This window comes from Gekko japonicus, unplaced genomic scaffold, assembly GCF_001447785.1.
Source record: "Gekko japonicus isolate JY-2015 unplaced genomic scaffold, Gekko_japonicus_V1.1 scaffold355, whole genome shotgun sequence".
Taxonomy (NCBI): Eukaryota; Metazoa; Chordata; class Lepidosauria; order Squamata; family Gekkonidae; genus Gekko; species Gekko japonicus.
In genome coordinates this window covers 491,509-504,474 of record NW_015167066.1, presented here as the reverse complement: position 1 = coordinate 504,474, position 12,966 = coordinate 491,509, and the positions used below count along the sequence as shown (strand labels likewise).

Below are 12,966 nucleotides of genomic sequence, written 5' to 3'. Positions count from 1 at the left end.
GGCGGGAGCAGCCAACCCAGGCGCCTTGACCCGCCGGGGCCTTGACCCTGTGAGGGGGAATGCAGGCTGCTTCCCCAAGTTGGGGGGGGGCGGGAAGTTGGCTGTGCCCTGCGCCCAGCCAGACTCACGCCCATTGCAGGGAGAGGGGCAAGCCTGGCTGGCTTCCCCCGCCAGTGCCTTGAGTGGGCGGGGGTGCCGGGGGGAGGGGCGAGGCCAGGCGCCTTGGCCCACCAGAGCCTCGACAGCGCGGGGCAGGACGGCCAGCTTCGCCATGGGGGGGGCAGATGGAGACGGCAACCCGCACCCGCGGCCAGGCTAGCGCCCCGTTGTCTTCAGTTCCACAACGGGCATTCTTCCTAGTTTTAAATAAAATAAATTATTGTCATGAATCAGACTACCTGATATTTGAGATTACACTTTTATATACAGGAGTTTTCAGATACTGACTGAAATATCTTCCTGTGGGTTATTCTACAGAGGTAAATAATTGCCATCCTATGATGTTTCTTCTCCAAGGTAGGGATCCTTCTTGGAAATCACTATGGTGGATCTATTCTGGGTGCCAAGACCCTTTTTCTTCCCAGTCCCCAACCCCTACATTTGTGGTCTTCTATCTTGCCCAGTATGCACTAGGCTTAAAGCCAGTCACATTATCTGAACATTTTTACATTGGAAGTTACATTGAACTTTACAATGTTACATCTATTTTGAACCTTGGAAACCTTTACGACCACCCACAATAGAAAGATGTAAGCAGGGGACCCATAAAGACTTATGGAGAGCCTCTCATTTCCCCTCCCCTGCTATTTCCTCTTCTCTTCCCTAAAAGCTCTCATAGGCTCATAGCATTTCTGTCTCCATCTCTCCTTCCCACCCACCAGCTCAACCAACTTTCATTTCTACCCCCCACACCTTTAGTTTTCCCTCCTTCAAGCTGCCTGGTGGTTACTGGTGGGCCTACTGGTAAACCTAGCTTGGTGTAGCGATTAAGAGCAGCAGACTCTAAACTGGAGAACCAGGTTTGATTCCCCACTCCTCCACATGCAGCCAGCTGGGTGACCTTGGGTCAGTCAGTTCTCTCAGAGCTGTTCTCTAAAGAACAGTTCTCTCAGAGCTTTCTCAGCTCCACCTACTCACAGGGTGTCTGTTGTGGGGACAGGAATTGAAGGAGATTGTAAGCCGCTCTGAGACTTTGAGTGAAGGGCGGGGTATAAATCCAACTCCGCTTCCTCTGCTGCTGCATCTTTGTCATCTTCGTCTTCGTCGTTGTCTTCTCCTCCCTTCTCCTCCCTTCAAAACACTTCTGGAAAGGGCCCTGCCGCCTCCCCCTGCATTTTCATAAAAGAAACCAGGGTTTCAGCTGGCAATACTGTTGTGGTTGCCTAGCAATAGCCACAGAGAGTGTTTGTGTCTTTAGGGTGCAGGCACTGCTTCTATTATTTTTTTAGGGGGGATTTAACCCACTTTTTTCAGGGTGGTGGATTTCAGGTTTTCCTGCAAACCCGGGCCTTTTCTCAGGTTTATAGGAAGAGCAGTCTCATTTGTTCATGGCTCCAGTATCCTGAATTATGTATCTACAGATTTGGCCAAGCTGAAAATTAGATATATTGATGATGCTTTCTGTTATTCAAATAGAGAAAAAAGGCATAATCAAGTACATGTAATGAAGAAAAAGACAACTAGTGAGAAATATAACTGAAACTTCTCTGCATTGAGAGTTTGTTGAACTGGCCCCAGTGATTAGAGAGAGTCTACAGATCATCATTCATATACTCACAGTAGTAATAGTGGACAGCGTAGGAGGATTCTCTCATCATCATAGGAAATCGTTCTTTTTCAAAAAGGGCATCTTTTAAAGTATAATTTTCCTTTGGTCAGTTTGACTGGTCAGAACATGGGGGTTGAGGTCGATGTCACTAGTGGAAATAGAACCAGTCAATGAAGAAGCTGGCTTTTCTAAGTGGCAGCAAATAATTAAGACATAGTTATGCAGAGAATTTTTTGGGTCAGAATGGTGAGGTTTCTTTTGTATTATCATTTAACAGGGCATTTGGCCATCTGGAAGGACAGGTGGGGGAAAAGCACTGAGATATGTTTGCTCTTTTTATGATAAATCCAGTATGATGGGAACCTTGAGGAGGACGTCAGGGGGTTTTGTATCCAAGAAAAATTTCTCAGTTTTCTCTGGCTATGAAAGATATATTACATACCTGCACACAGAGAGTAGGACATGATGTTTTATCAGTTGTATTTACAAGGCTTGCATTGGAAATAATACTGTCCCCTACAGATAGATTTAGTAGATCATACCCTGTCAGTGTCCTTGTTGCAAATCACTGTAGTGTTTGTGAGCTTATTTATACCGGGGATTGCATGAGAATTAGGAGAGCAGAACTTCAGGAGTAAAATTAGTCACATTTATAGTTTGGGGTACACTTTTTCAGGGCTTTACTTAATGGGAGCTGTCCAGCAAATAATTTCATGTTATGCATGCAATAATCCCAACACATGATACAGCAACCTTTGTTGAATCTAATACAGAAATTTTGGGTTGGTTCAATAGCAGACCTCCTGGGGATCCTGACAAATTTAAGTGCTATAATGGAAAAAAGATGAAATATAAATATAATGATAAAACATAATTAATGGTAGCTGTTACTACTGTGGTGTGGTGCAGATGTAATACTTTCAAATGAGTAGCACTTACCTGGGTGCTAAAAGGTGGAATCCAACTTCAGTTAGTGCCTTAACTGGTAAAAGTCCAGTACATATAATATAACTGTGGTATAGTTTGTGAAACTAAGATCTACCCGTATACATTACAGGTGTAATGACTAACATTGTTCAAACAAGTGTTTGCAAACCTACTTCAGACTTTGGGTATTATATCTTAGTTTACTGTGAATTCTTAGCCATAGTTAGGAATTTGGAAAAAATACCTGTTAGCTTAATACCTGTTAGGCATTTACTTAAATGAAGAAAATGTTGTTGCTGAGCGATATGGATCACTTAGTCATCACTTTAACCAAACAGACTGCTAATCATATCTCACTTCTTTACTATCACCAAAACTGAGCACACAAACTTACTTTGGCTTAATGTACTGATCTGTACAAATTAGCAGTCCATGCTTGTGATCCGCGCATCTCAGCAGAGGAGAGTAGTCATAAAAAAAATGCAGTGGCCAGTTCAGTGAGCAAGATATATTTTGAATGCAGAAATCTGTGTTCATGGAAGTTTCAGCTTTGTCTTCTGTGAGACATCTTCTCCCATGTGAATATTCCAAAAGTATGAGCTTCCATTGAAACAAGTTGTCTGTCTCTTACCATAGAGAAGCAGCAGATTTGGGCCCCGGTGCTTAGGGCTTTGTCTTCCCAAGGACTACAGCATGTTCCTGATAATGTGTGTGACTTTATAGGTGCTGCTTTCACATACATTATTATGATGTGTCTGCCTTGGAAGCATGTATACAAGATTTCCATTGCTGGGTATGACAGATACCCCATGAGTTCAGGAGGTTCTTTCCCTTCCTTTTGCTGATAAAACAGAGTCCCACTGTGCACATCGTCTTACTCTTCCATAGCTAATCTCTGTACAACAGAGCGTATGTGTCACTCACCCTCTCTGTCTCTCCCTGCTTGAAAGACAGACTGTTCCTGAATAGTAATATCCATCTTGTATGTGTGTGGGCTCTGTTTTCTGCTTTTTATTTAAAATCATATAATATTTTTCTGCAAACTAAATGAAAAGATATTGACGGCTGCTGTTTCTGCTAAGGGGGAACTCTTTTAAAGAGAGCTTTGGGAGGTTCTCCTCTGGCACTGTTCCAACACAGAAACGATTTATAGCATACTCTGACCTTGGTAAAGGCTTTGGTAACTGTACTTTCTCAGCAGTCATTTTTCTTCTCTTGTTGTCTGGATCACCAATCATTTTTCACTCTACTTGATCCTTGACCTAACTAGAGGAAGTAAGAATTACAATTTTTCTTAATACCTGTTGCAACTATTGTGGTTTTTTAAAAAGAGCTTTCAGTGCAGCATTTCTTAAACTGTGCACTGAAAAGGATTTGTTATCGTTGTATGAAGTCAAGCATTTCTTCTGATCTCTTTTGAATGTTGTAAACCCATGCCCAGATTCTGTGGTCCAGTGAAAGTTGGAGAGACAGTATTTTCTTGAGCATTATCAGTTTTTTGTACACTTTCTTGACTGTAGAGCAATTACAATGTTCAGGAAGACTTCTTTAAATATGGGTTTTGCATCATGCAACACATAGTTGCATTAGTGCCACAGGTGTGATACTTTTTTTGCCATGCAGATACATTTCCTGTGATTCAGAGAAGTACGTCTGTGGTTCTTTATCTTCCTCACTCTGAGCTCTAATGCCATATCATAAGCAGTTTTTGAAATTCCTCTGTGTTTCTCAGCATGTACGGCAGAAGCAACAAAGGGTACTTGCTTTCTGAGGGCACGTGCACATTAGGGTTGCCAGGCCTGGGTTGGAGAATACCTGGAGACTTTGGGAGTGGATCCAGGAGAGGGCGGGGTTTGGGGAGGGGAGGGGCCTCAGCATAGTACAATGCCATAGAGTCCACCCTTCAAAGCAGCCATTTTTTCCAGGGGAGCTGATTTCTGGCAGCTGGAGATCAGTTGTAAAAGCGGGAGATCCCCAGGCCCCACCTGGAGGCTGGCAACCCTAGTGCATGTGCATGTGATCCTTCCATGTGCATCAAGAGTTTATAGGATCATCGATACTATCCTAATGTTTCCTTGGTCTTTCCCCCCATCTTTGTAAACTGATCTAACATGAAATCTATAATTCAATAGTAAATAATGTTTCATGATCTTCAGATCAGGCTTACAGACTTACAGGGCATTTTCTACTACAGCCTCAGTCTAGCTCATTCTTGTACTTTTTCATGATTTATTGTATAAATCAGAGTCAGACCTGATGCAGTGGAGGGAGGACATGAATTTACTTTCCCAGTATGGACTCAAATTGTAACCCTGCTTTTTATCTCATAAATAATGAAGCATTTTGGTACACTGTGCAGATTTCTCATAGCAGATCCTAGTGCAGAACCAGTTTTGAAATGGTGGGGGAGGGCTTTGGTGTTTTATACTCCAGAGCTAGGACTGCCACAATGAGACCCAAGTATAGTATTGAATTCAAGTGCATTGAACATATGGGGTCTTCGTTCATCTGAGTTTCAGCCAATATCCCTAGTGGTAGAAAGCCTGTCACAACATATTACAGATGGACTAATTTGTACTAAGGATGTATAATTACTCAGCATACAAAAACACAAATTATAGCAGAAAAGTCTTCTCTTGTCAGCAACGGTTACATGTCGACTTTGCTTCCTGTTGCTCTGCCACGTGTTACCAAATTCAGGTGATGCGTTTTATTGCAATATTCAGAATCAGCAGACCTTTGCAAGACGCTGTTGGGTGGTCTGTTTTTAAAAGTGGATTTCTCCACATTTACAGTCCTTTGTCCTTCCTTATTCAGGTTGTTTAATGAAGAATCTTCTGTCTTGGAGAGTGCCAAAACACAACAGTTTTCTTTTTAGTGGTGTTCATCTAGATAGGCGTTGTCTAACAGATTTTTTTGGGGGTGGGGCTTAAACAGCAAGTTGCTTTGACCTTCCTCTTAACTTCGTTCACTTTCCTTGAGATATTGTAAGATAATAATCAAAACCTTTGACTTTGGAGGTTCAATATCTGTAAAATAATCCAGGTGCTTAGAGAAAATAAATGGCTTTCTGACAGGGTACAAACCCAACTTCTAGACTTGCATATCACTGCTTGTTTCTGAACTTCTTTTGTTTCAAGCATGGTGGTACATTCTTTACACCACCAAGCTGTTGCTTTGGTTTGGATCAAAAGATTTCTTAGAAGAAGTGTTAATGTTTCAAATTTGACAGAGTTTTTCTGTGGCATTTTCACTGTATTTGTCTTTGTTGCTCTGTAAATACTGCCAGTGTGGAATGCTGATTCTCAGATTAATTACACTCATAGTTATACTTTTACTTGTTTATCAGTCAGCCTTTCCTGAGTACTCATAAGTTGAAATGCTTCCTTTGGAATTCTTTAACGCCTTGTCAGATTAGATTCTGCATCTGGAGATCTATGAAATATAACACTCCTAAAATGAATCTAGACAATTGAATTCACTTGTGAGTAATCGCCACACGTTACTGGGGCATATTATCAAAAATAACAGTTTATACTGTACTTTTGCCAAAGAGCTGAAGATTAATAAAACAAAAAGAAACTTGTGCTCTTTGTTGCTCATCCAGTGTAATGGAATTTAGTCTGGAAACAGTGTTTTATAGAACTGTGTATACTTACCTCAGGACTGGATTTTTATTCAGGATATAGTCATACTATTTTGCACCAGTATTTCAAATAACAGTTAGCAATATCATCAGTGTTTACTGGATTTTTATTCAGGATATAGTCATACTGTTTTGCACCAGTATTCAAATAACAGCAATATCATCAGTGTTTGCCTCTAACAGACTAGTGTATTGACAAATGTTGCCTGTTAATGTAATTTGGAACTTCTTCAGATAATATTGCTCTGCTACTGATTTATGTTGTATTTAGCTGATACCACCTGCTTCCTTGGAGAACTTTTGCATCTGGTGACATTGGAACCGCATCCTACCCTTTGCTGTTCATTGAATATAATGCATGAAGCAAGAGCCTCCATATATCTCAATACAGCTTCTTCCTGACTAACAGCATTTGGATGAGAGCAAGCATGGTGTAGTGGTTAAGAGCAATGGACTCTAATCTGGAGAACCAGGTTCGATTCCGCACTCCTCCACATGAAGCCAACCACCTCCTAGTGGTGCATAACAGTAAAAGAGCTAGAACTTTAGGCTGCCAGACAATCTTAGGATCTCCTGGCTATACTACACACAATGCCATGTGATAACAGTAATAATAAGCAGCATTTGGATTGTGGAATGAGAGATTCCACATAGTGTGTCATGGTTCAGACTCTACATTCTATGGAACATAGTTTGACCATGAAGCTAAGACCCCTTAGCAATCTCACCACTTTTAAACATTTAGAGGAGTAATGGAAGTGGATACCATCTGACTATGCCTGCAATTCATATTGTAACTGGGTTTTATGCCACTAAATACCCTTATTATACCTATCATGAGCACACACACCCTTTCTTCCCTCATGAAGTGCCTAGAATGAATGGGATAATAACTTTCCCAAGTTACTATGCAAACATAAATAAATGCATCTCTTCCTCTATGTTCACTTGTTTAATGATGCACAGAGTCCCATTTGTCTTGAAGAAATATGTGTGCTTAGCGGGAGAAACAATGCAGAACCCTGAAACTAGGGTTGCCAGGTCCCCTTTGGGGGTGAATGGGGATGTTGCATGTACAATTTCCCTGTTTGGGGGTGGGGCTTCCCCCACCGGCCAACTGGTCTGCAGCGGGCAGAAGCCCAAAAAAATTGGGGAAACCCCCACCCAGACCAAGAGTCTGGCAACCCTACCTGAAACTCATTTGTTATCTTACTCCCAACTTAAACTGCAGTATCTTCTTCGTGGTCTCTGTGCATCACACCTCTGGGATATAGTGTGCCTGCACCGACCTCAATCCATACTTCTTAGAAAGCAAAAGGGATTTTCGCACCCACTCCCCAGTTATGCTCCGGCCCCACTGTACATGACTAGGGGAGGGGCACGACAATGGCAGCAGTCAGAAGGAACTGGCGGAATTGTCGTGCCCCTCCCCTAGTCATGCGCAGTGGGGCCGGCAGGTGACTGGGGAGCGGGCGTGAAAATCCCTTTCACTTTCTAAGAAGTACCGATCAAGGTCGGCGCAGGCGCACTATATCCCAGAGGTGTGAATGCACAGATGACCACTCGAAGATAATCAGTTACAGGTAAGCAACCTGTCTATCTAAATCTCTGTTTTACCCCAGGTTCTTAAGCTTTCTTTATGCCTGTTACAAAGTCTTTGCAAGCAAAATTAAAGTCAGTGGAAGGAAGAGTAAGGAGGAAAATACACCTCTTGAATGCTATTGGAAGGGAGTTGCAGATAGATAACAGTCAGGTGGAAGATGACCCAGCAGGCCTTCTTTCCACTTATCTTCTGCTACACAATAAGCTCTCCTTGGGTGGTCTACAGGGAATGGTAAACAGCAGCATATACCTTGGGCAGGGCCCCCTGACTCCAGCACAGGCTTCCATTAATTAATTTCCGTGAAGACATGCAGCAGCTTTCACTAAAAACCTAAGGTTTTTATCTACCATTATTTAGTTCAATTAATAAGTAGGGGGCACAGAAGCTAAGTACCAAATGCTCTGATTTTTTTTAAAAAAATGCTCTCAAATTGAACATTTTCTTCCTACCCTGACTACAATATGTGAATCATTACATAGGGTCCCAGCTCCCACCACTTCTGTTAATTGTCAAAGGGGTGCACGTGAGACCCTTATCCAACTTTATGATGTCTGCTTCATAGGGAAAGGAAAAGAGGCAGCATTAAGAGGCTCAGTTAATAGACTGGAAACAGCCTATATATTATTGAAGTGAAGCTAGTGTAGACCTGCCTAGTGTTCTAGATGGAGGCCAGGTTGAAACCACATATAAGAAGACCATCTATATGTTCATTCATTCATTTATATCCTTTTTTTCTCCCCAATTGGGGACCAAACTGGCTTACAATAGAAAAGTAAAGTGTGACTTTGGACCAGTTACTCTCAGCCTAGGTAAAAGGTAAAGGTTCCCTTGCTCGAAAGCCAGTCGAGTCCGACTCTAGGGTTGCGGTGCTCATCTCCGTTTCAAAGCCGAAGAGCCAGTGCTGTCTGAAGACATTTCCGTGGTCATGTGGCCGGCATGACTAAACACCAAGGCGCACGGAACGCTGTTATCTTCCCACGGAAGTGGTACCTATTTATCTACTTGCAATTTCTTGCTTTCGAACTGCTAGGTTGGCAGGAGCTGGAACTAGAGATGGGAGCTCACTCCGTCATGTGGCACTTGGGTCTCGAACTGCTGAACTACTGACCTTCCACAGCCTGCAGTTCAGTGTCTTAACCACTTGAGCTACCGCAGCTCCTACTCTCAGCCTAATCTACCCTATATGTGTCATTACAAAGATTAAATGGAGGAAGGAAGAATGATGTTGTAGGCTGTTTTGGGTCCCCATAGGGGAGAAAAGCAAATTACTGTTATCTAAATAAATACATAATACTTTTCAGGATTGAGATTGTGAATTGTTTTGGTCATTTTGGTCAACAATACCAGTGAATTATGGTCAATACTAAGTGAATTGTTTTGGTCATTTGGACTGTGCTGTATAAACATGATTCTAATTATTATTTTTCCTCCATGTCTTACTCCTAAATATCAGCTGTGGATAAATGGTTTGGATCAGAAGTCAGAGTGGACAAATGGCCAGATTCCTCATGATTGATGGTTACACAGATGCTTAAATTTTTCATGTTTAGTACTGCAGCCATTTAATAATAATAATATGGGTGAAATAAGGAATACTTTCCTTAAGCAGCTAGATAATAGTCCAGTAGCACCTCAGAGACCCAACAAGATTTTTGGGGCTTTCAAGAATCAAAGCTCCCTTTGTCAGATCTTTGACTCTCAAAAGCTTATACCCCCAAAATCTTGTTGGTCTTCCGAGGTGCTACTGGACTTGAATGTAGCTGTTCTACTGTGGACGAACACAACTACCCTCTGGAACTTTCCTTAATCAGTAGGACTATGGAAAATTACAGAACTCTTTAGGATCTTTGAAATCTGCTTCCTCCTTCGAAGTAATGAAATCCTTAATGAAAATATGACCTTGTAATGCGGTGGCTCAAGTGGTTAAGACGCTGAACTGCAGGCTGTGGAAGGTCAGTAGTTCAGCAGTTCAAGACCCGGGTGCCGCATGATGGAGTGAGCGCCCATCTCTAGTTCCAGCTCCTGCCAACCTAGCAGTTCGAAAGCAAGAAATTGCAAGTAGATAAATAGGGACCACTTCGGTGGGAAGGTAACAGCGTTCCGTGCGCCTTGGTGTTTAGTCATGCCGGCCACATGACCACGGAAACGTCTTCGGACAGCGCTGGCTCTTCGGCTTTGAAACGGAGATGAGCACCGCAACCCTAGAGTCGGATTCGACTGGCTTTCGAGCAAGGGAACCTTTACCTTTACCTTTAATGTCTTTCAAGCGTTAGCTTCTATAAACTTGATTTAAAATATTTTTGTCCTGCATGATGGTATAATTGTACTAAGACAACCAGAGAGTTCCCATTAGTGTTTCTTCCATTCTTCAAGAGCCTTTTGCTTGTCCTTCAGAGTAGCAGCACTTACAGATGCCAACAGTAACTGAAATCATTAAAAGGCTCAGGTGAGATGAGAGATTACTGTGGAAGGCTCAGAAATTTCTCCCGAGAAGCTGTTAGAGACCCTGACAGACAACTTCAGGGAGAAGGCACTGTGTAAATCAAGGACCACAGGGGGAGGTTGGGGGCAGGTCTTAGCTGACCTTTCCAGAATCTTTTTTAAATGTTAAAAGAAGAGATAAGGCTCAGCTGCTAAAACAGCAGTTTGTTTCCCTGATACAAGCAATCCTTTCCAGCAAGGATCAAAGGCAGTTCTGAAGTCCTGACTGTGACCTCACATACCTTGGTGGGGGTGTTTATCAATCATAGGTCAGCAGATATCTTTCCTGAGAGACTGAGGGCGGCAGCTAGCCTTTCAAATGCGGGTACCCTCCTCACGACGAAATAGCAATTCTTAAATACTCATTTTACTTTTCGGCAGAATCCTGAATAAAAATGTACTGTTATGACAAACAGGGTGCCAAATAGAAACTATTGTGTTGGTTTTCTTTTCTAAACCTCCTTATTGTAATGCATCAGGTTGGTTATATAAGCTCTCCTTCTCTGTTTGGTATCTAGGCTGCTGTAGTGGTGGTATTCAATTTTGCCATGGTCCTGTTAATTTTCCCTGCTATTTTGAGTATGGATCTATATCGTATATATTGTAAAGTAGGGTGCCAAATAGAAACTATTGTGTTGGTTTTCTTTTCTAAACCTCCTTATTGTAATGCATCAGGTTGGTTTTATAAGCTCTCCTTCTCTGTTTGGTATCTAGGCTGCTGTAGTGGTGGTATTCAATTTTGCCATGGTCCTGTTAATTTTCCCTGCTATTTTGAGTATGGATCTATATCGTCGTGAAGATCGGAGACTGGATATATTCTGCTGCTTTACAAGGTAAATTGGTCAGATTACTCTTAGAATGTGTCACAAACCTTAAATTGTAATGTAACTGAAAGAATCAAATGGAGAAGGATGAGGAAGGGTCACTTCACAGAAATGAAAAAAAGAACATGCAAGATGCTATTTAGTACCATTTCTTTGAAAGAGCATTTTGCCTTTGACTTCTCTGTCTCATCTTCTTATGGTGGAATCATTGGACTGTTGACTAAGTAGCCCTGTTCCCAAGTTACAATGAGTGCACATACAATCTGTGTACAGTGTATGTATTACTTTTCTTTATACATGTGTTGACTAATTCTCATGTTAAATTCAGTGCATGTACAGCTCAACGTGTGATGAACCCCCACATTTATCAAAGAGTATTGATTCCTAGTTTCATTTGTAAAGTTAACTCACATTAACTCTTACTTAAAGACAGACATCTGCATGGACATGCAGGATGCACATGCATTCACTATAACCTGTGACTGCATTTCATACTGGCCACATGGCTGGAGGTTGCAGAGGACTAGCCATCAGCATGGTTAGAGTCATCATTTGAAATTTTTAAAAGCTTCCAGTGAACAAGAAGTGATTGTGCCGTTCTGTCCAGACCATGATCGGCACATGAATAGTTTTTTGCATGCTTTCTTTGTGAATGTTTCCATTGCCAAGACTTGTCTGGTTCCAACAGTAGTAAGTCTGTGTCAGCACTGGTTTTTATCCATGCATGCAAACTTGATTTGATTAATTGTTGAAAGATTTGAATACAGATAAAACTTTGTTCCAAATTAAATACAATGGAAAGATTCAGGTATTTGGAACTTTGCAAGTACCAGCTGCCCAATAGAATATCCTTGAACCACATTTATTGCATGAAAAAAATCTATGAAAATGAGTTTTCTTTCCCATTCTATACAAGGCTAGCAAATTGGCTTTTCAAGATAAAAGTGTTCTGGCTTTCACAGTTTCCTATATGGCTACAGCTATCAAAATTACATCTGTATGACACACCTAGTTTCAAGTCCAGTAGCACCTTAGAGACCAACAAAATTTTCGGGGAATCAGCTTTTGAGAGTCAAAGCTCCCTTTGTCAGAGTACAAACGTATTCTTTATGTAAAAATAAAATTATGTGGGAAATTGTTTTCTGTGAAGCATAAGAACCAAAGGCAACTGAAGCAGACAGTTCAGTTAAAGCACGTCATCTTTTAAAGTGGAATCTTTCATAATACTGAAGGATCTTGAACTTGCTTGTTTTAAAGTTATTATGATTATCACTATTATATAAAATATTTGTGGTCCTGATTTATGAAAAGAAAATATTAAAATGGCCTTTCAGTCTAGTGAAGACTTTTGTAATATTGAAAATTAAGAGAAAGAGCCAGTTTGGTGTAGTGGTTAAGTGCGTGGACTCTAATCTGGGAGAACTGGGTTTGATTCCCCACTCCTCCACTTGCACCTGGCTGGATGACCTTGGGCAAGCTGTAGTTCTGATAAGAGCTGTTCTTGAAAAAGAGCAGTTTCTGTCAGAGCTCTCTCAGCCCCACCTACCTCACAGGGTGTCTGTTGTGGGGAGGGGAAGGGAAAGGAGTTTGTAAGCCGCTCTGAGACTCCTCTGGGGAGTGAAGGGTGGGGTATAAATCCAATCTCTTCTCTTCTTCTTCTTCTGCTTTCCTTCAGGATATTCCCTAATGGAGATTTTGTAACATGTGAATGTATTTA

At 41.6% G+C, this 12,966-nt stretch overlaps 1 protein-coding gene across 1 annotated transcript in view; it reads left to right on the top strand.

The window, feature by feature from the left end:
- Window positions 1-12,966, top strand: part of PTCH1 (patched 1) — a 104,936-nt gene that overhangs the window by 56,754 nt on the left and 35,216 nt on the right. The window contains exon 13 of the mRNA XM_015412665.1: window positions 11,140-11,258. Coding sequence (XP_015268151.1) covers window positions 11,140-11,258 — 119 coding nt within the window. The remainder of the gene's footprint in view (window positions 1-11,139; window positions 11,259-12,966) is intronic.